At 43.3% G+C, this 22,952-nt stretch overlaps 1 protein-coding gene across 2 annotated transcripts in view; it reads left to right on the top strand.

The window, feature by feature from the left end:
* Positions 1-17,306, top strand: part of CACNA1S (calcium voltage-gated channel subunit alpha1 S) — a 211,924-nt gene extending 194,618 nt beyond the window's left edge. For both annotated transcript variants that reach the window (XM_068269453.1, XM_068269454.1), the window contains 8 exons: positions 211-307; positions 1,790-1,892; positions 8,527-8,628; positions 9,064-9,191; positions 9,325-9,459; positions 12,813-13,015; positions 16,583-16,691; positions 17,128-17,306. In XM_068269453.1, coding sequence (XP_068125554.1) covers positions 211-307; positions 1,790-1,892; positions 8,527-8,628; positions 9,064-9,191; positions 9,325-9,459; positions 12,813-13,015; positions 16,583-16,685 — 871 coding nt within the window. In that variant the 3' untranslated portion in view covers positions 16,686-16,691; positions 17,128-17,306. The remainder of the gene's footprint in view (positions 1-210; positions 308-1,789; positions 1,893-8,526; positions 8,629-9,063; positions 9,192-9,324; positions 9,460-12,812; positions 13,016-16,582; positions 16,692-17,127) is intronic.
* The last annotated feature ends 5,646 nt before the right edge of the window (positions 17,307-22,952 follow it).

The following is a 22,952-nucleotide window of genomic DNA, read 5'->3' as shown; positions in this document are numbered from 1 at the left end:
AAGAAAAGTGAAAAATTGTATGGTGTGTGGCCATCTTTAGGGTTCTCACAAACGTCCATCAAAGTCCATCCAGTATACATTTTATGTAAAATAAACTATCGCTGCAGATGGTGTGTTTATATATCTTATTTTACAGTACAAAGTGACTTGGCCATAACTGCAAGTTTGGATTATTTAATCTAAAACACTGATGTGTGTTTTGTTACACAGAGGAAGAATCAAACATTTAGATGTTGTCACTCTTCTAAGAAGAATTAACCCACCTTTAGGATTTGGGAAATTCTGCCCACACAGGATCGCATGCAAGGTGAGGTGTGCAGCATCTGTCTCTGTCATGTCTTACATCCTGATACTGTACATTTTAACATGTTGCTTCATTTTCATTTTGAAAAGATATAACAAATATCAGCCACTTTGAAAATCATTGTTACTGAAAATTACATCTTCTATTCCGTTTGCAATCAACTGATTTTCTGAAATTGAAAGTTCAAATTTGATTTCTTTGCAGTCGCAGGAGGCAGGGCCAGATTTACCATAAGGCACCAAAAGGCACCTGGTGATAGAAGGTGGCTCACTCCCCTCCCTTAGTACCAAGTCCTGAGCAGAGCATAAATGAGAGGTTACTCATTCATCTCTTGGCATTCCACTGACAAGATCTTACTTCAGTCGGGACACCTCTCGCTACTTACTGTAATACTTAGGGTACTTCTGACTACCCAGTGCTAAGGGACACCTGTAGCTACAGTGACAGCTGGGCCAGCCAGCACACTTGCAGTACGGTGCAGCGGGGGTTTGTAGGTTCATGGAGGGCAAAATCTAAGTTGCCAGGACATCTCTGCCTATAGGCTTCTGTGATGTAAATCCGGGTCTAGCAGGGCCAGATTTACCATAAGGCACTGTGGGCACCTGCCTACAGCGCCTGATGATGGAAAGGCGGCTCACTCTGCTCCCCTAGTGCCTCCCTTCCTCCTTTCCTATGCAGAGTCCTAAGCAAAGTGTAAATGAGAGGTTACTCATCCAGCTCTCTGCATTCCACTGACGAGATCTTACTTCAGTCGGTGGCACCACTAGCTACTTAATACTTAGGGTCCTTTTTGCTACTGAATGCTAAGGGACACCTGTAGATACCTAGGATGGGCAAGAGAAGTATAGAAGAAGTGACAGCTGAGCCAACCAGCACACTTGCAATGTGGTTCGGTGGGGGTTTGTAGGTTCATGGAGGGTAAAATCTAAGGTGTCAGAACATCTGTGCCTATGGGCTCCTGTGATGTAAATTTGGGGCTGGCAAGAAGGGATTGCAGGTTGCCATGTCCTGCTTTTTGCACACCTGAGACTGATAAAGCATTAGCAAGGGCTGATCATAAAGAATTTAGCCTCGTGTGAATTATGCTGTTGTTGATACTCTGATCACCTAGGTTACATTTCTGCCTGTTTCACATATTTCCCCCTGAAGGCCACTGCAGCCATCTTTGTGGCAACATTCATAGTGTCCTGCAAAAACAATCTTTGTGGTGCTGCCGGCAGCTGCTTATAGGCCATCAACTTAAAACCGTTTCAAGCTGGATATAATTTACATGAAATTTGAATACAATGAGACATCATTTACATCTCATTGATCATCCCTACTTTCCACTCAAGAAGGTGTTGAGGTTGAAACTATTTCACATGCCATGATGTACTGACCACTTCTGTCACCTGATGAGTGTTTCTTGCTCAGAGCTGCTCACCATTGAGGACTGGCCACACAGAAAAGCAAAGGTTTAATGCATCTGTTTTGGTTCCTTTGCAGAGACTGGTCAGCATGAACATGCCATTAAATAGTGATGGAACAGTCACATTTAATGCTACTTTATTTTCACTTGTAAGGACAGCGCTGAAAATTAAAACTGAAGGTAAGTACATATACAGTATTTAAAGCCCTAGTTCGGGCTTGTGTTTTTATGCTTGTTATGTAGAATATATTCATATTTTCAATGCACAAAGTTTTGTGTATTACACGTAAGCCATTTTTGCATTCCTACCTGGCTGGCTGGTTTGCAATGCTGATTCATTTTGTGAATGTCAGATACAGCTTGGCTGGACTGAACAGCAGTCTATCATGTGTCTAGATTCTTCCCCCTTTACCACCATCATAGAGGAATTGGGAGTGGGGTAGTTGCCTTTCAATGTGGACATAGAGCAGACCCTGCCCACAGGCAAAAGTAGAGGGAGTAGGTGGATGGGGTCAGATGATTGCTCTATGCCAAAGCAGGTAATGGGTGCGCATATGCATATGAAGAAGCTACCACATCCAAGAATTATCTTTATTGTTTTGAAGCAAATAAGTCACCATTTTGGAGCCACGCAGGGCACACATTGCTCTAGCCAACAATCTGTCTGCCGGTTCAGGGTAAACCTAGAAGGTTAAGTGCGGAGTCTCTGCCCCTCTTCACACTCACAAATGTGATGTACATCCAGCAGGCAGCTACATCGGTACGCAGCCTGACTGGTACCTTGAGCGCCCCAATAGGCCACAATGTAAATTTCAGGCTATGGCAGCACCAACCATACAATTTGGGAGCTACCAGAGTTTGACTATTATATAGCTGAATTCTGGCTAAGGTCAGCAAGTGGAGGGGCACAGAGTTCTGATACTAAGTAGCTGAACTTTAAATAAAGATGGAGGTCTGGAAGCAGCACCATGGGTTTGGCTACTGTGCAGCCTAACACCTAATATCAGCAGAGATGTCAATATAAGCAGCAGCCAAATTCAAGATATCAGTGAAGGCAATAACTATTATGTAGCTGAACCCCACCTTGGCTATAAGTTAATGTAAGGCCCAGTTAGTGTTAGGCGTAAGTAGGGGTGAGGTTAGTATTCAGAGCTGGTATAGGGTGGGACAGGACTTACATGTGACAGAAGCAAAAAGCTATAGATTACAAATGCAAGTCAGTCAGAGTGTTTGACACAGGGCCCCAAAACAAATAAAATGTTTAAAAATCATAAAGAGAGAGGAAGGAAGGAAAGCAAGGGGAAAAGGGTGTGTGTAACTGGCAATACTGTAATGGTTCAAGAAGATGCATTACGTAAAACTGCATTTATTATTTAAACTGATAAAACAGTGATAAAATCACAGATATTAGCAAATGAACTTATAAAAAATCACTCCCAACTGACTTGCACAAATCAATATCAAGATACAGAATATCTCTAATGAATGAGATTCTGGAATATTAAAGTGCTGCAAAGTTCTGTTGGGTGTTAGTGCACTGTTTAGCCATAGTAAGTATGTAGCTATTGGTAAATCAATACATTTATGTGAAGTAATAGGTATCCTAAATGCAGTCTGCAGATATATCATCAGTAGTAGAGATGGCCCGAACGGTTCGCCGGCGAACGGTTCCCGGGAAACTTCCGGGGTTCACGATCGCGGAGAACCGTGAACTTTTCCGGAAGTTCGGTTCGCCCCCATAGTACATAATTAGGGTCAACTTTGACCCTCTACATCACAGTCAAAAGGCACATTGTAGCCAATCAGGCTACACTCCTTCCTGGAGGCCCTCCCCCCCCTTATAAAATGCAGGCAGTGTCAGTGTGTTGCATAGACAGCCTTGGTAATTCCTACTGTGCCACTGCCAGGCCCAGCACATTCAGTGACTACCTGTGTGTGTGACAGGCAGCTGCACATTTGTAATTCCAATCAATGCACCTGTTCACTGTTTAGTCCACCTACCTACCTACCTACGTGAGCGCACGCATTGTTAATACCACCAGTCATTGCACCTGTTCACGGTACGTGTGTGTGTATGTGGCAGGTGCACATTTGTAATACCATCACTGCATATACCTACCTGTTGTTCAGTGCACCCCACCTACCTACGTGAGCGCACGCAGCGTGCTATTTAATACCACCAGTCACTACATACCTGTTCACTGCACCTGTGTGACCGTACATTGTATTAGCCAAGTCAGTGCATACCTTTCACTTCATCCCCCCCAATATGGACAAAACAAGAGCCAGAGGCAGGCCACCAGGCAGGTCTGTTCGAGGTTGCGCTGTCATGATTTCAAGCGGCCCTCGACCAATGTATAGTGTTCAGAAGAAGGCACGTGCCATCAACCCCCAATATTGTCAGGACGTAGTTGACTATTTAACACAGAACACCTCATCTTCCTCAGCTTCCACACGGAAGCGTGACATATCTTCCTCCTCCTGCTCTGATTCTGGCACCTCACTTGACACTCAGTCGGCAGCCATCACCAAAGTGCCATCATCACAGGGCTCAGTGGTGTGGAAATTTTTGTGTGTGTCTGCCTCAGATGAGAGCAATGCCATCTGTACTCTCTGCCACCGAAAATTGAGCTGTGGAAAGACCAAGACCCGCGTAGGGACAACTACCTTACGAAGACACATGATTACAAAGCACAAACTGCAATGGGATGACCACCTGAGGAAAAGCAGCACACAAAAGCAAAGGCACACACAGCAGTGGAAGATACCAGGCCGCAATTATTTCTCAAAAAAGGCGATACCTAAACTGTACCGTGATGTTGAAAGGCAAGTGGTGACATCTCTGGCACACAGCGTTGTGTCATCTGACCATGGATGCCTGGTCTGCAAAGCACGCTCAGGCCTGCCCGAAGACTAAGTCAGTCCCCACACACAGTATCTCTGCCTGCACGCCGTGTGACTGCCTGCCCCAAGACTAAGTCGGTCCCCACACAGCATCTCTACCTGCAGGCCGCTTGACTGCCTTCTCCGCCACCACCAACAGGGTCCAGGACTCCAGGCGGATTCCTGAATTTTTAAGCAGCGGCCGCTATAATAATTTTTCTGGTGAGTGTACATGCCTGCCTAATTTTTCTGGCAACAACAAAACAAAAGGCATGTACATGTGCCAATTCCCCTTCATGATCGTTACCTTGCCGCGGTGAAGGGGCTTGGGTATCACAATGAAGCAATGACCGGTGGCTATATGAGTGTCTCGGGGGGGGTGGCACACCCAAGATAATAAGGTTGTTGCTTCATTGTGTACAGACCAAATTCGATCAGCTGGACAGTCACTGTTGGTGTTCTATCATTGAGCTACCACAGCCCGGCGACCATATGGGCTTGAAAACCGCCATGGCCTGCACTCTCGCCATGGTGCGCACCAGTCCAGCACGGCCGTCACAACACAAACAGCTGTTTGCGGTGCGTTTCACAGTGAGTTTGGTGTGTCAGTATGAAGCAGTACTCTAATTACACGCCCTGATTGATGTATACACATGCAAGATGTTTTGAAGCACTTTAGGCCTCCAATTTATCATGCAATGTCATTTCTGCCCTTAAAACGCTGCTTTGCGTCAAATCCAGATTTTTCCCCGGGACTTTTGGCATCTATCGCACTCATCCAAGCAAAAACTCAGATGTTAGACCCCTTGAAACATCTTTTTCATCACTTTTGTGGCCAGCATAATGTAACGATTGTGGAATTCTCTCCGTGGTCAGCGCACAGGACGTGCGCTGACACTGCGGAAATCCTCCACAAGCCACCAGTCATTGCACCTGTTCATGGTACGTGTGTGTGTATGTGGCAGGTGCACATTTGTAACACCCAGCAGCACTGCATATACATACCTACCTGTTGTTCAGTTCACCCACCTACCCACGTGAGCGCACGCAGTGTGATATTTAATACCACCAGTCACTACATACCTGTTCACTGCACCTGTGTGACCGTACATTGTATTAGCCAAGTCAGTGCATACCTTTCACTTCATCCCCCCCAATATGGACAAAACAAGAGCCAGAGGCAGGCCACCAGGCAGGTCTGTTCGAGGTTGCGCTGTCATGATTTCATGAATGCAATCATTTCATGAATGCAATCACAGGACGTGCGCTGACACTGCGGAAATCCTCCACAAGCGTATAATCTGAGAGAACCCAGCAAAAGGTGCAACGCACCTGTAGAGGGAAATTCCTGTCGGCAGATGGAGCTGTGGAGTGCAGAGGAACAGATCCTCTGCCCTGCCACAGATGCCAGATAGGAATTGTACAAATGGAAGCAACGCAGGGCAAGATAGCCCTTAAAGAGAGAGAGTAAAACGACAGAGTGTATGTGTGTCCACCAATCTAGTCGCCACCCAGCGACGATGAACACACAACCATAAGGATCAGGTGAGAAGGCAATCGCAAGGGATGGCGATTGCTAACAGCGACACAAGACAGAATAAGCACAGAGGAGGAATGTATGTATGTCCACCAATCTCGTCGCCAACCTGTGACGGTGAACACACAACAGAGGAAACCAAGTGAGAATGCAATCGCAAGAGAAGCGATTGCGAATGAGAATGAGCACAGGGACAGAATGTATGTGTGTGCACCAATCTAGTCGCCAACCCGCGACGGTGCACACACAACAGCAGAAACAAAGTAGGAACGCAATCGCGAGAGAGGCGATTGCCAGAGGTGACACAAGACTTAAGCAAGACAGAGCACGAGAGTAGCAAAGGCACAGCAGACAACAATGAGGAGATAAGGAAAATAACAAACGCTAACTAAACGCGAACACCGCACTCATTTGCAACAGCGAACGCGTTCCCGGCGTGGTCTCCGCACGTTAAGCGCAACAGAGACAAGCACGCCACCCTAACTAACCATCGACACACCAACACGAAACAGAGAACGTCAGCGCTTGTTTAACGGTTACCTCACAGAGCCTACAGCAAGCGTTGGTATCAGACAAGACAGACAGACAGACGGAAAACAGGAATAGGACAGATAAGATCCACCGCTCTTCCGCCAGAGCGAGTGCGATCCGGGTTCAGGGACAGGACAGGAAAGATCCACTGCTCTTTCCGCCAGAGCGAGTGCGATCCGGGTTCAGGGACAGGATAGGAAAGATCCACTGCTCTTTCCGCCAGAGCGAGTGCGATCCGGGTTCAGGGACAGGATAGGAAAGATCCACTGCTCTTTCCGCCAGAGCGAATGCGATCCGGGTTCAGGAACAGGATAGGAAAGATCCACTGCTCTTTCCGCCAGAGCGAGTGCGATCCGGGTTCAGGGACAGGATCACAGATCAGAAGGATCCACAGCCGCTACCGCCAGAGGCTAGTGCGATCCAAGTAAGACAGATGAAACAGAAGGGGCTACCAGTAGCAACCGCTGCTCTGGTTAGCACCCACAGACAGACAGGATGATTTCCTATCGACCACCGTTGGCGCCAGGACAATCACAGCAGAGAGGCAACTTAGGCAAAACAGATTAACAGGCTAACTGCACTAGAGGAGCTGCCTAGTGCAGTCCCCAGAATTACTCTAAGATAACTATAACAATCCAACACGGAAGGTTGACACTCCAGGAGTGTATTAACAAACCGTTATGACCAGCAAAGCCTTCTGGGGGCAGAAGGATTTTATACTGCCAGCCCTCAAAGGAGTAAAAAATTCTCTGTTAGAGGTTCCTTGTGAATATATGCAAAGCGGAATCTATAATGCAGACATCGGCTTAGTTATAGACTTAGTGCAAATTTAGAAAAGGCAACGACACGCTCGTTTCGGGCACAGGAGGCCCTTCATCAGGCCAAGTTGCAATAAGCACTGTCTGCCAATACTGTGGATATTGCACATTTAGGACATCAAGGAAGCAAACAACATCTGAACCAACCATATGTAGATAACACAATCCCAGTGGCTGAAAAGCGACTAATGTGGCAAGCTGCAAAGGTGGGAGTGGCAAGTTCGCGAACGTTTGCGGAGTTTCGCGAATCTAAAATCAGAGGTTCGGGCCATCTCTAATCAGTAGCTGAAAGTAGAGTGTGAGGATGTGTGGAACAGAGGCAAAACCAAGTGCATAAGGCAGCAGCAGTAAACATAAGCACATCAGAACATGGTAAAGCGTTACGATGAGTTTGCCAGAACTTATGTCCGTTCTCCATTGTACAGTATGTACTTTGCTATTACTGTATGTACTGCACTTTTGCCCATATGCAAATAACTTTTTCTCTTGAGTTTTATCCTAGAAGATCATTTTTCAACTTCTTTTTAAAATAACTTTTTAGCACTTTGCAATGTTATTGATAAGATGTGAAATATCACCTAGGAGAAAATGCAGGAGAGAAAGTTAATTGCAATTGGGCCATTATGTCTTATTAATCTGTATATTCTGCAAACAGCACTTCTGCACTACTGTACTTGGGTCTCCCCTGACAAAGCCCCTATGGGATGAAACATATAGGGAAATTTTGTGGTGTGTTTCATCACTTCCACTTCCAAATGTTTACAGTTGGACGTTGTCTCTATTAACGTATACTCGCGGCCACAGCCCACATGTATGTTACTATTTGATGACCACCTTCACTGTTTATGTAGCACTTTATACATCCCTTGAATTCTCAGCAGATTTTAGAAATGACTAAAAGTTATGTTATACATTTGTGATTTGTAATCAGGCATATCGCCACCCCATTTGTGCTTTGTTCAGGAACAATCATTTGTCTTTTTCTAGCCATATGTCCACGCTTTATAGTATGTAATGTCCTTGTGTGTATTCCTATTTCATCCAGGCAACTTTGAGCAGAGTAATGAAGAGCTCAGGATGATTATAAAGAAGATTTGGAAAAGGACCAGTATGAAGCTACTGGACCAAGTAATTCCACCAATTGGAGGTATAGCTGGTTGTGAACAAGACAATTTTCCTAGGAAGTTTAAACTTGTTTTTTTGGACTCACAAAAGTAACAGGCATAGATTCTCATGAGCAGTAAATGGCAAAATATTTTCCCCACAGTGGTCATGGCCATACACTAATCAATATTTTGAACTGGCCCTTAGAGAGTTTTAAGTGACAACCTAGGTAACTATAGTAGAACGTCAATAACTTCCCATGTCCCCTCCTGCCCTTAGCTGTGGGCAACCATGCCTGTAAGATCCTATAGTTACTTTTCCTAATGATGCATGTGAATTAATTACATTTATACAAGTCTGTAACCTTGTGCAGAATTAATTGTTAATATTTTCTAGAATCTGTAGAAAACAATACATTTTTTATTTCTCTTCAAAAATTTGCAGAACACCATATCATTATTTTTTTTACTCTCCACAGATGATGAGGTGACTGTCGGTAAGTTTTATGCCATCTTTCTGATACAAGAACATTTCCGCAAGTTCAAGAAACGTCAGGAAGAGTATTATGGATATCGACCTAAAAAGAGTAGTAATGTGGAGATTCAGGTAATTACACAATTGCTCTAAATACCATCATATTATAGGTGGAAATAATGTTGCCTAACAGTATTGTATTTAAGCTGTGAATCTTTTTACTGGCAGAAACAAAATATTGATGATCATTCTGTATATCCTGCAGGCTGGTTTACGTACAATAGATGAAGAAGAGGAGGCAGAAGGTGAACTACATCGTACCATTTCTGGAGACCTGACCCCAGAGGAGGAATTGGAGAGGGCAATGGTGGAAGCAGCCATTGAAGAAGGCATTTATCGGGTGAGCAGTTGCTGGAGCCAGGGAATGGATATATCTATAATTAGGAATCCTTAATGGAATGAAGAAGCATTATTATTAGATGCACATTCCCCGAACAGTACTTAGTAACCTTCACTGACTATGAATAACACACCCTAGGAACATAGTGATCCCCCATCTGTAGTTATATATACTATGGGCTTGATTCACAAAGCAGTGATAACTGTTATCACGCTGTGAAAAGTGCTTTGCGCGAAATTTCACATGAAAACGGTTATCGCACGAAAAAATTCACGTTTGTGCGATAACGTACACAAAGTTCACCTGTTAACATTCTACGTTAAATTCACGTCATTGCACGAACGCGAACGTTAATGTGCGAAAATTCACATTATTGCGCAAATGCGAATTTTTGTGCATGTTTACTGTTTTTTGTGCGAAAACGCGATACAACGCGCGCAAAGCACTTTTTCACAGCCGTGATAACAGTTATCACGGCTTTGTGAATCAAGCCCTGTATGTGTCCACTGGCATAGCCTGTGTGCACTTATCTCCACAGTTTTATTCAACATAAATCGGCACTACCTAAACCATTTGGGTATTTTTATTTTTTTTGTTAGAAAATTAGCTTTTTTAATTCAGTCTGAAGCCTCAGAGCTTGACAAATGAGATGAGCTAAAACACAGTGGATTGCTCTATGAGGGAAATACATATTTATCAATCTTTTAAAATAAAACCCTACTGTCTCTGCGTCCCATGTCCCTGTGTGGGACGCAGACACATTGAGGGAGAGTGACGCGCGGCAAGCGATGACGGGCGAAGGGGCGGACGGGCCAGCGGGGCGGGTGTGCGCGGGCGCGTCGTGCATGTGTGCGGCGGGCGCATGCACAGTGACAGACCTAGCCCGTTTTTAAACAGGCTTAGGTCCACTAGTAATCTATAATACTCTGTGGCCTGGTGCACACCAGAGGAGTTTTTCTGAGCGTTTTGAGTTTTTAAATCTGCTGCTAATGTTATCCTATGTGTCTATGCACACTGGAGCAATGAGGTTTTGTAAAAAAAAACCATAGCATTACATTGGGAAGAGCTTTTGAAACCTCTAAAAGCTCTTCCCAATGTAATGCTATGGGTTTTTTTTACAAAACCTCATTGCTCCAGTGTGCATAGACACATAGGATAACATTAGCAGCAGATTTAAAAACTCAAAACGCTCAGAAAAACTCCTCTGGTGTGCACCAGGCCTAAGGCCTAGTGCACACCAGAGCGGTTCTGCTGTGGTTTGCGATCCGCTTGCGGGTGCGGATCCGCTAGGGTAATGTATTACAATGGGCTGGTGTACACCAGAGCAGGAGGCGTTTTGCAGAAACGCATACTCCCGGGCTGCTGCAGATTTTGGATTGCGGATGCGTTTCTGCCTCAATGTTAAGTATAGGAAAAACGCACACCGCTCTGAAAAACGGCACTTCAGAGCGGTTTGCCAGGCGTTTTTTGTTACAGTAGCTGTTCAGTAACAGCTTTACTGTAACAATCCATGAAATCTACTACACCAAAAACGCTTCACAAAACTGCAAAATGCTAGCTGAAACGCTACAGAAAAAGAAGAAAAACGTTTCAAAATCTGCTAGCATTTTGCGGATCTCCTAGCGGTTTTTGGTGTGCACCAGGCCTAAGTGGACATTTGTGTATCATGTGAAACAAGATTTTAAATTCATAAAAAGATATAAATCAAGTTTTTGATTATAGGTGGTTGGAGATACACTAAGGCCCAGTGCACACCGAGCGGTTTTTGGAGCGATCCGCCGGTCGCATCCACCTGGAAAAATGCTTCGCTAATGTATTGCAATGGGATGGTGCACACCGGCGGTTTGAGGTTTTTGCCAAGCCGCAAACGCGCCTCCTGCTGCGCGTTTGCGGTTTGCTAAAAAACCTTAAACCGCCGGTGTGCACCACACATTGAAATACAATAGCCAAGCGTTTTCACTGGCTGATGCGGCTGGTGGATCGCATACAAAATCCGCTTGGTGTGCACCCGGCTAAATATCTGCTCTCTGCTCCCAAAACCGCTAGCGTTTTGACGATCTGCTAGCGGTTTTGGTGTGCACTGGGCCTCAGATTCTGCCAAGGAAAATACCCACACATACATCAAACTGTGCTTATCAGGGACTATAAACAAAATGCACTGTGGGAGGCACTAAAGGGGCATGGCCCAATCAAACTCTTTTCACTTATCACAACTATCACACATTAAAACCACTAGTATAGTTTAAATGCAGGATGTTAGCTTACAAAAGAAAAAAAAGAAGAAAGAAAAACCCTGCAATATTTTGCACACAGCAGTTTCTATTTTTTTCTTCTTTTTATTCCGAAAGATTTATTCTAGAATGCTCATTCCATAATCAGTGAAAATACTGACCTGCTGCCTTAGAGTTGGGCGAACTGTTAGCGCAACTGCAGCCGAACTGTTCGGCTGCCCAACCTGTCATGTGGCTGTGGCTCTTACTACATCCGGGTCGCAATGACCCGGAGTAGTACGTCTGCGCTGGCCCGACAGAGCGTGTCCTAGATCGCGCTCCCGTTGCCGGGCACTCTCTGCGCATGTGTGTGACATCATGAGTGACGTCACACACATGCGCAGAGAGTGCCCGGCAACGGGAGCGCGATCTAGGAAACGCTCCGCCGGGCCAGCGCAGACGTTGCAGTTCGGCTGCAGTTGCGCTAACAGTTCGCCCAACTCTACGGGCCGGTGCCAATTAATTTATTTTTAAAGGGTCCTATCATGCATTTTGGTTTTTAACCTCTTGCGGACCAGAGGTTTATACCCCCTTAGTGACCAGGCTATTTTTTTTTACAATTCAGCACTTCACAGCTTTAACATTTAATACCTAAATTAATTTTACCTAATTTCATTCCCACTAATAGACCAGTCTTTTGGTGGTCTCTGATTGCTGCTGCGATTTAATTTTTTTTTATTAATTAAAATGATTAAAAAAAAGAAATCAATTTTTTATTACCGCCCCCTCCCCCACCCCGCTGTATACATGTTTGTTTGCTTTTTTTTCTTTAAATTACAGCCTACCAGCTCTGATTGCGGCTGGCAGGCTGATGACAAAGCCCCACTTTGGTTACCCGCAGGGAACGCGCACCCGCAGGGAAAGCGCTCATTCCCTGCTAATCTCACAAGGAGTGACATGACGCCAATTGGCGTTTGGCCGACCTGGGAGCGCCACTCTCCTACCGCCGTTTGGTGTTAGGCGGTCTGGAGAGGGTTAACCTTACACAACTTTTCCAACCTGGAGGAAATTTTGAGCTCAGCTTTAGCATTAGAATATACTGTAGGTCTCTCATTCCTGTATTCATATTGTTCCATTTTCCAGAGGACCGGTGGTCTGTTTGGGCAGGAAGACAGTTTTCACACTGAGCCTGTCAGCCCCCTGCAAACAACAATCACCAGCCAACGGCCGCTGAGATTTTCAGAAGCTGGAAGTGAGGATTTAGATTCTCCTGTATTTCTGCCAGATCCTGTATTTTTCCCTCCACCAAGAAGGAACCGCAACACAAACAACAGTACAATGCCAAGGTATGCATATCAAGATGTAAAGACAACATTTACCATATTAAATGTGCAATAAATAGTAAAGGTGCGCACACACACTATTGTAACAAACTACGGGTCCATCAGACCGTCCCACGGCGCAGCCGTTCTGCCGACAGTAGTACGTGAGTACAGGCTGTCGGCAGACTGATAAGACTGTGACTGATCAGCCGGACTCTTATCAGTCCGCCGACAGCCTGTACTCACGTACTACTGTCGGCAGAACTACTGCGCTGCAGGAGGGTCTGATGGACCCGTCGTTAGTTACAACAGTGCGTGTGTGTGTACGCACCTTAAAGTGGTCTAACACCCAGCATTTCAACTTTGCTTTAAAAGATTGCTTACAGCTTATAAACTATTATGCCAGATTTTTTTTTTAGCAGAAATTCACTGAATGGATTAAACATGACATTTTAGTGCTGCATTTAGCTAGAAATCCTCCTCCGTGCTTGCTTGTTTAGTTACAAATGTATCTATCTACAATGTAACAAACAAACACTGCTCTGAGAGAACAAAGAGGGCTTCCCAGGCAGGCTTTTCAAAGGTCTATTTGTATTCCAAATAAAGATACATTTGTAACTAAAGATAAGAACGGATGCGGATTCCTAGTTAAATCCAACACTAAAATGTCATGTTTAACCCATTCAGTGAATTTCTGCTTAAAAAAAATCTGGCATAATAGTTTGTAAGCTGTAAGCAATCTTTTAAAGCAAAGTTGTAATGCTGGGTGTTAAACCGCTTTAAGTCAAGCAAATGTACCTCATACTAATGAAGCCCAAGCCAGACATAAAGGACACCTAAGTGAGAAGCACATGGATGACACATTTATTTCATAAAATACCAGTTGTCTGGCATCCTGCTGATCTCTTTGGCTGTGGTAGTATTTGAATCACACACCTGAAACAAGCATGCAGTTAATCCAGTCACACTTCAGTCAGGAACATCTGATCTACATACTTATTCAGGGTCTGTGATTAAAATTATTACAGGCTCAGCAGGACGCGTCCAGTGAAAAATGGCGTCGGCTAAATAATGGCGCCCCCTTCTGCCCGATATATGTTTAAAACGATATTTATCGTTTTAAAGGTTAAAATAGTGCAAATTTTAATTTAAAAAAAAAATAAATAAAATTTTTCAATTATTTTTTTTAAATATTGTAGATTTTCCTCTTTGAAGATTTTCTCAAAAACTATAAGGTCTTTTTGAACAATTTTTTTTCGTCGTGTTCCCACTATTCTTCTTAACATTCCCTACACATTTGGTGTTTCTGGCATTTAAAGGGGCTTTGCTATTAACGGCTAAAGTCGGCGGGCGTTTAATTTTCCCACGGTCAGAAGAAGAATATTCAAAATCGATTTTCTCAAAAACTATAAGGTCTTTTTGAAAAAAAAAATTTTCCTCTTGTTCACAATTTTCTTCTTAACATTCCCTGCAAATTTGGTGTTTTTAGCTTTTAAGGGGGCTTTGCTATTAAGCATTAAAGCTGGCAGGCAGATATTTTCCAAACGGCAGCAAAGCAGGGGTTAAAACAATAAATATCGTTCAGGCAGGACAAAAAAAAAGTTTTAAAACGATAAATTTCGTTCAAAAGGTCGGCGCCGTTTTTTAACCTTTTAAAACGATAAATATCGTTTGATAATGTAAGTGAATGGGGCGCAATTTTTATCTAACGGTGCTGGGCGCCATTTTTCACTGACCCCCAGCAGGACAGCCAGCCAATCTGCATTGCATAAAAAGAAATAAATATGTTAAAGTACACTGGCTGTCAGTCAGACATGCAACCTCTGAAAGATAATTGGATCTCTTAATTTACACCATGGTTTGTGTTCCAGAAAGGCCTCATGTGACCCAAATTTTCCATAAATAAAACAATGAATTAAGAATCTCGGCTATTGCCACACATACATGTAAAAAAAGTCACCTGAAAAAAAGGGCCCAGGGGTTTGCCGCTAGTAGAATACTGCTAAAATTAGCAATATTCTACTACTCAATTCCGATAGTAAAATATGGGTACTATGAACCCTCCCTCTACTGATGCCTAGCCATAAGACCCCTCCTGGTGGTTCCTAGCCCTAAGACCCTCCCTGGAGGTGCCTAAACTTAAGACCCCCCCAATGCGTAGCCTTAAGACCCACCCTGGTGGTGCCTAACACTAACCCCCCCCCCTGGTGGTGCCTAACACTAACCCCCCCTGGTGGTGCCAAACCCTGAACCTCCCTAAACATTTCCTCCTATATTTCCTATACCTTTCTTTGAGGCGTAATTGCTTCCAAAATGCTGCAAGACCCAAGTTTGCATTTGGAAAAAAATAAAAGTGCTCAAAAGCACTCTTGGCGTCAGAGGCGGCCTTAAAGTATGCTGGGCCTGGGGTAAGTGTCATATGCAGGACCTAGAGCCAGAGTATAGTTACCCCCGGTATAGGTAGCCAGCTATAAGTGCCCCTAGGATAGGTAGCCAACTATAGATGCCCCCAGTATAGGTAGCCGGGGCACCTATGCCTAGCTACCTATACTGAGGGCACCTATGGCTGACTACCTATACTGGGGGCACCTTTAGCTGGCTACCTATAATGGGGTACTTATAGCTGGCTACCTATACTGGGGGCACCTATAGCTGACTACCTATACTTGGGGCAACTATACTTGGCTATCTATACTGGGGGCACCTATGGCTGGCTACCTATACTGGGAGCACCTATAGTTGGCTACCTATACTGGGGCAACTATAGCTGGCTACCTATACTGGGGGCACCTATAGTAGTTCTCCCCCCGCAGCCACTACCATGGCACTAATTTCTGGAGGGGGGTGGAGAAGGGGGGTGGGCAGGTGAAGGACGGGGGATTCGGGCCTCCCTCCCCACGTCTGTGTGCCCGCTGCTCCACCTTCCTGCGCTGCTACCCCTCCTGCTCACGGCATGGGGCCTGGAGTGATTGCCGTACTTGACCCCCAAAGGCCGCCACTGTTAGTGTGAACTAGCCTTAAAGAGAAACTCCGACCAAGAATTTAACTTTATCCCAATCAGTAGCTCATACCCCCTTTTACATGAGAAATATAATGATTTTCACAAACAGACCATCAGGGGGCGCTGTATGACTGATTTTGTGCTGAAACCCCTCCCACAAGAGGCTCTGGTACCGTACGGTACTCTGGGCAAACTGCCACAATGTAACATTGTTCACAGACAGGAAATGGCTGTTTACAGCTGTCTGCAAGGCCAGAACAGCTAGAAACAGCTAAATAACCTGCCCACAGTAAAAATGTCACCATGTAATACATGTCAGAATGTGAATCTGGGAGAGGAAAGATTTTACAATGAGCAAACACTGACTAAATCATTTATACATAATTATGGTAAAAATGAAGCACTTTTTTTATTACATTATTTTCACTGGAGTTCCTCTTTAATAGTACAATGAGAGAAAAGATTTCCATGTGAAGAAATACAATATTGGTTTCCACCTTTCCTGCTTATTCAACTTTGCTGCTTTCTTTGTCTGTTTTTCACTATCATAAAATGCCATGATATATTAATTTTTGATTCTCCTTTTGTAGAGAATTGCAGCACAGGTTTACAACTGCAGATCTAGAAACAGAACGACAGAGGGAAGAACAGTGGAAGACCAGCACTAACACAAGCCAGTCAAGCTTAAACTGAGACAAGGTATTGCCCAATGAAACTGGTCATAGCCTTTTTTTAACAAAAGAGTTACTATTATTTTAGGTGGAAAGAATAAAATCCTGCAGGAACAAAGAGCAGTACATCCTGCACTGAGTCCCTGTGTTTGTTCAGCCTTTGCTTGCAAGTTCCAACAACCACTTTCACTTTAATGCAGAGGAAGTGAAATGGTGGGCAGGAAAAGAGGTTGCATCTGCCATTTCCATACAGGAAGAAAGCAAAGGAAGCAGCAGCTGTCAGCAGTAGTGAGGGCTGTGGACCACTGAAGCTATCACAGTGCCGGACGGGACTACAAACTAATCTTTCCATCTGCACATATTTCTTTTACTTTGGAGATCCTAAAGCAAATATTGTAGAACTGGTAGTGAAGTTACACCAATATACATGCCAGACTTATGTGACATTAATCCTCTTTCCTTAGGAGATGAGCCACCATTCCTTCAGGAGGAATAAAGAAATGTTACCAACTACAACATGTACTGACTTTTCAATACTTCACTACAGTGAAGCTGGGATCAGCAAAACCTTTCCCACTGAAATGGAAATGTGACTTCAATGCAATTTTAACTTAATAAATCATTGTTCACGTGTTCTTTTTGATCATTGTTTCCTAGTGTGCATTTTATTCAAGTGATCTATCTATCTATCTATCTATCTATCTATCTATCTATCTATCCATCCGTCTGTCCAGTTTGAGACATTGGCCCACATGCAATTCACTTTTTCTCCTAGGTGATAATTTTTCATCTTCTCTTTAAAATATTTTTTTAGCACTTTGCAATTGAAAAAGTACCAAAAGTAGTTTATAAATTAACAATAATATTATTATTAATAATAATAATAATAATAAGTACTAAAAAAAGTACTATCAAAATTATTGTTTGTATTTTCTTGCTTGTTGTTTTATTAACAAGGTGTAAAAACATCAACTTGGAGAAAAATAAGGAGAAAAAGTTAATTGCATATGGGTCATTGAGTGGCAGTCTATAAAAGTGTGTGGCTCCCTTTCATGCAGGGGTCATGCTGTGAAATTTCAGGGTATGCAGCATTCTGCGATCATGTTTTTTGTCTTTCATTTTTCACATTTGTTTGCGATTTTTTGTATAGCGGTAAAATACATGATAATTGGGAATGCATGTGTTTTGTGGGGAAAAAAGGAAGCTGTCTGACTTCAAAACACAGGCAAAATGTGCAAATGGAAAGCGAACAAGTGCAAAAAATTCCAATTCCCGAGAGGGCCATTAGAGCAGTATAAAACCTTGACATAATATTCAATAAAAACATGTTTTCCTACTTTTTATTTGCCATACGGTTATCATATTTGCTTTTGTACATAAGTATTAGTATTCATTTAGAAATTATACGTTCCCAAAGTACTTTTTTTGCTCTGAAAGTTGACTTTGCATTTTATTTATAACTGCTTTATTCATGTTCTAACAAGCAGAAATTATTTACATTCCTCACTTGATACAATTAAACACAAGATAACATTATCTACACTTTAACTGGTGCTAGACACTCTAATAGCCCTATTCTGTTGTATGTTTTACACATACACACACAGATTATTCATGCTGATATCTATTGGAAACCTGTGTGTAGTGTGTGGGAGGAATAGATCCCTCTCTGATCAGCTTCAGATCAGAGAGTGGTCTATTTCTCTGCCACAATAAGTGGCAGTCTACAAGTATGTGGCTACATTTAGCATGGCATCCAGGCAGCTCATGTTTTAGTAAACAAGGATACTATAGAAGCCTACTTATTCCCTTCATTACAGGCATCTTTAAAGTATAATGTATCTGCCAAACAAAGTAGCTATCTGTTTGCCCTCTCCCCTAAAAGTACATAAAGAAAACAAAACAAAACCAAAACTCCTATCTAGGAGGTCTCTATATGGAGATCTAACCAATGTCGTAATCTGACAATGACGTAATTGTTTGTATACCCAAAAGAAGCTAGTGGAGTATGAAGAGGGCGTTCCAGTGTCACCGCCACAGACTGCCATTAGCCCTTCTACTACTATCATAATCCCTGACTACAGTCTTATGCTGGATACACACCATGCGTTTCTGCGTTCGATGCGTCCGTCGATACGCATCGATTCGATTATTTCCGACATGTCCGATTCAAGCTTCGATGGATCGTTAGGTCGATTTGCCATACTTTACATGGCAGCTGGTATATCGACCTAAAAATCATCGAAATGCATTCGGAAATGCTCGGAAATAATCGAATCGACGCGTATTGACGGACGCATTCGACGTGGAAATGCATGGTGTGTATCCAGCATTACACCAAGCTGTTTTCTGTAAAAAAAGAACAAACAAAAAAAAAACAGATGACATGCCTGTTGTTTACAAATTCCAGCAATGGATTGTAAAGGTAAGAGACCACAATGACAGGATCTCCATATATGGCAGTTCTAGGTAGGCATTTAATTTAGTTTTTTAATGCACTTTAGGGTAGCAAAGTGATACCCATACGCATAAGTAAAGTCATGCTTTAAAGATTTTTTAGTGGTAGGTCACCTTTACTTCTAAATACATTTTTTTTTACCGTAAGTTTAGTAGTAGTTATATGACTGCTGCTCCTAGCCTTGTTCTTTTCTACTTGGCTGTAAAGAGAGGATCCCTGGCTCTCCCTGATGACACTGGTGTACTCACTTTCCCATAGCCAGGAGAAGGAGGCATTCCCATGGAAAGGGTAGGAGGTATAATGAAGAACCGCAACTTAGAAGTCCAGTCACTGTAGGCAGTGGCCTAGCTTAGCAGCTATGGGCCCCAGTGCGAGTTATACATGCCACCTCCCCCCAGCACTCTATACATAACAATTGATATGGCACACCAAAACCTGCCAAGGACAACCACAGTGTCAGAGGTGCAAGAAGGAGATGGGGAGCAGCTTGTTAATGATTACTACCATTCAAAGTATCTATAGAAGTGATTATTATGAGTACAGGACCAGTAAAGAGCTAATACTGTGGTTGAGGGAGGGCCTTACAGGGCCCCTCTAGCCCAAGGGCCCTGATGCGGAGGCTACCTCTGCAACCCCTATTGCTACGCCACTGACTGTAGGATCTCAATGGTCACCTGTATGCCAGAATGTCAGCATGTTTACTGTACCTATCTTTAAGGGGAGACAATTAGTGTCAATCCCTTAGTATACTTCAAGGGACCTGGTCAAGTAGTTTACTATATCAGAAGTTTACTATAGCACAATTGGTCATACATTGTTTATACAGGCCATTGGTCAGGACCTAGGGGCTGAGTTTACTGTAGCCAGAGGATTAATAAATCAAAGTTAACTATGACGAGATTTTGCTGTATAATAAGGACAGGGCCGGCGCTACCATAGAGGCAAAGGGGGCAATTGCCCCAGGGCCCCAGAGCTTGTAGGGGCCCCCAGTGGCTACAAGAGGAAAAAAAAAATTAAAACGACCTTATAGTGTTTGAGAAAATCGATTTTAAAGTGTCAAAGGAAAAAAATACACATTTAAAAACCTGCCGACTTTAATGGTTAATAGCAAATCCACCTTAAATGCTAGAAACCCTAAATTTGGGGGATATGTTAAGGAGATCATTGGTAATAAGAGGAAAAAACAATTTTTCAAAAAGACCTTATAGTTTTTATGAAAATCGATTTTAAAGTTTTGAAGGAAAAAAGTATACTTTTAAATGCGGTAAATGTCACTTTTAGTAACAAACCTAACGGTAGTGTAATTTTACATGTATCAAAAGAAAAAAGCAATAAATTTCCTGATGGGGTTTCCTGGCGGTCCATACGCAGCTGCAGCGCTTTGGCCAGGGATCGCTATACAGCCGCAATATGGCTGCATGAAGATCCCTGGCATTTTTTCCTATTTTCCCAAATTTTTTTTCATGTTTAGAGGGTGGGATTTTTTTTTTTTAAATTACATGGGGTCCCCCCTCCTGAAACCTTTTAACCCCTTGTCCCCCATGCAGGCTGGGGTAGCCAGAATGTGGAGCTCCGGCCAATTGGGGCTTCACACCCTGACTATACCAGCTGCAAAAAAGGTCCCTTAATGCCGATTTTTGTTCCGGGGTATCTGTTGGGGGGCCCCCCTTGTTTATTCTGCCCTGGGGCCCCATTGTCGCTTAAACCGGCCCTGAATAAGGATGCAAGGGAGATAAGATAAAACTGTGAAAATTATTCCAGTTATGTAATTAGCAAAAATCACAGCCTCTATTAGGGTTTTTAAACTTTTTTGATATTTTACAATTTTATACAGTAAACACAACTGTATAGCCATTTGAATCTAGAAAATATGTAAAAGACTGCAGTCTTGTTCTAAGACTTTTCTCGCTCTAGTGGAAATTAAGAATTCTGCAAGGTCTGTTGATGAACTATCCTGGGGCGCCATCTTGTGGATACATTATATACTTTCCATAACACTTATAACATTCTTATGTCAAATATTTTTGAGGAAAATATGCAAAAACATTTTACAAGTAGCTGACATTTGCATCCACTGTATACAGTTCGAGTTTCCTTCAACCTATGGTTTGAAGTCATGTCAAATATGCAATAATTGAAGATGGAAAAGAAAAAAAGCCATTACTCCTCAGAGAAAAACAAATCAAATTTTACAATTTAATAACAAAAGTAAAATAACAAAGCATAAAAAGGACAATTATATACAGTATATGAAATTAATTAAAGAGGCTCTGTAGTGACATATGGTAGAATATAGCAAATTATACTGGACTAGTGACCTAGGCCTGTGTAAGAACGGGCTCTAGGTCTGTCGCCGCGCGCGCACCTGCCACGCACGCACACACACCTGCCCGCTCGGCTGGCACGCCTCCTAGTCTCTGCGTCCTGTCCCAACGGCTGCATGCGCAGTAGCGCAAAAGCACTCACACACAGACATGGGACACTTGTACTTTCAGGGGAGGACTGGCCAGGGGGGAAGGGGGGAGTTTTCCCCCCAGGCTGCCTCTCATTTAATGATTTAGGGCTGTTGCAGGGCCTGGTGCATTCAGGTTTTTTTTGTAAGGCAATGTGAACAAATAGGCTAGCTGGCTGAGGAAAATAAAAGCACAATTGCAGAGCAATTAGAGGGCGGGCAAGCTGGTAAATATATACAGCATGATGCAGAGCAGAGGCTTGCCTGCAGGGTCCATGGGTAAAATAATTGTCTGGTCTCTGACAATCATAGCTCCCAACTGTCCCTCTTTTGAAGGGACAGTCCCTCTTTGGACATAATTGTGTGTGTGTGTGGGGGGGGGTGAGCCTTGGTGGGGAATTAAGGTGGCCATACATCTGTCGAATGGGAAATCAACTAACTGTTTTGATAATTATTATCGAACTGGATGAAAATCAGTGCCGCCACAAGCATGCCCAATCGACAATTTGACTGATTTCAGGCAGAAATTGGTGGAATCTGAGATGCTAGGAAATCTCAGGTCGATGTGGTTGATTGGGTGTGCAGCGCTAACGGCGTGCAATAATCACAAAAGACGGACATAATGGAAACTCCTGGCTGTCATCCCTCCAAATATATTATGTGACCCCTGATACTTTCACACAGCGCTGTCCTACAAGCATCCTTGCTGTATTTCTGCATTGGCACCACATGTGACTACTGGCATATAGCAAGTGGGGAGCATGTGTGACGTCATTTAGGCTGAGGCTACCATGAAAATGGGCCTCTAGTTTGTATTCCCCCCCCCCTCCCCCGGCCAAAAGGTCCCAGTCCTCCCCTGTGTACTTTATTAGGTAGGATACCCACTTTTACATTAATTATCCCGGTTTCAGCATCAGAAACACTTCCTATAGCTATACATTGCTGTATAATTGTATGATGTAAAGAACATTATACAATCACTTTGTAAGTAGCACTATCACTCCTCTATATGTCCCTCTGTTGTGTATATGTAGGTGATGATTTGTACTGACTACAGGCAGCATCTGCTAGCAGTCTACATGACTGCTGATTGAATGCTAGTGGCTACAACCGTCTTCTATACCAGCAGGGTTCTAAACCTCTATGTGGAATAGCTACACCACATTATATATCTAATTGTGGGAATAAGTCAAGACCTCCACACTAGAGGTTTTATACATTAACTTGTGAATCTTGTTAGGCACGATTAAAGTTGTGCTTCCTTCACTGACCACAAGGTTCAATAATGTGGAGCTAAATACTCCTATATTTGTACTCAAAGGGCTGGTCAATGGTGACCCTGTGTTTAATTGTATAATATTGCAGCCTAGCCTGTTTAT

This window comes from Hyperolius riggenbachi, chromosome 2, assembly GCF_040937935.1.
Source record: "Hyperolius riggenbachi isolate aHypRig1 chromosome 2, aHypRig1.pri, whole genome shotgun sequence".
In the NCBI taxonomy this organism is placed as follows: Eukaryota; Metazoa; Chordata; class Amphibia; order Anura; family Hyperoliidae; genus Hyperolius; species Hyperolius riggenbachi.
This window is presented reverse-complemented; position numbering and strand designations above follow the sequence as displayed.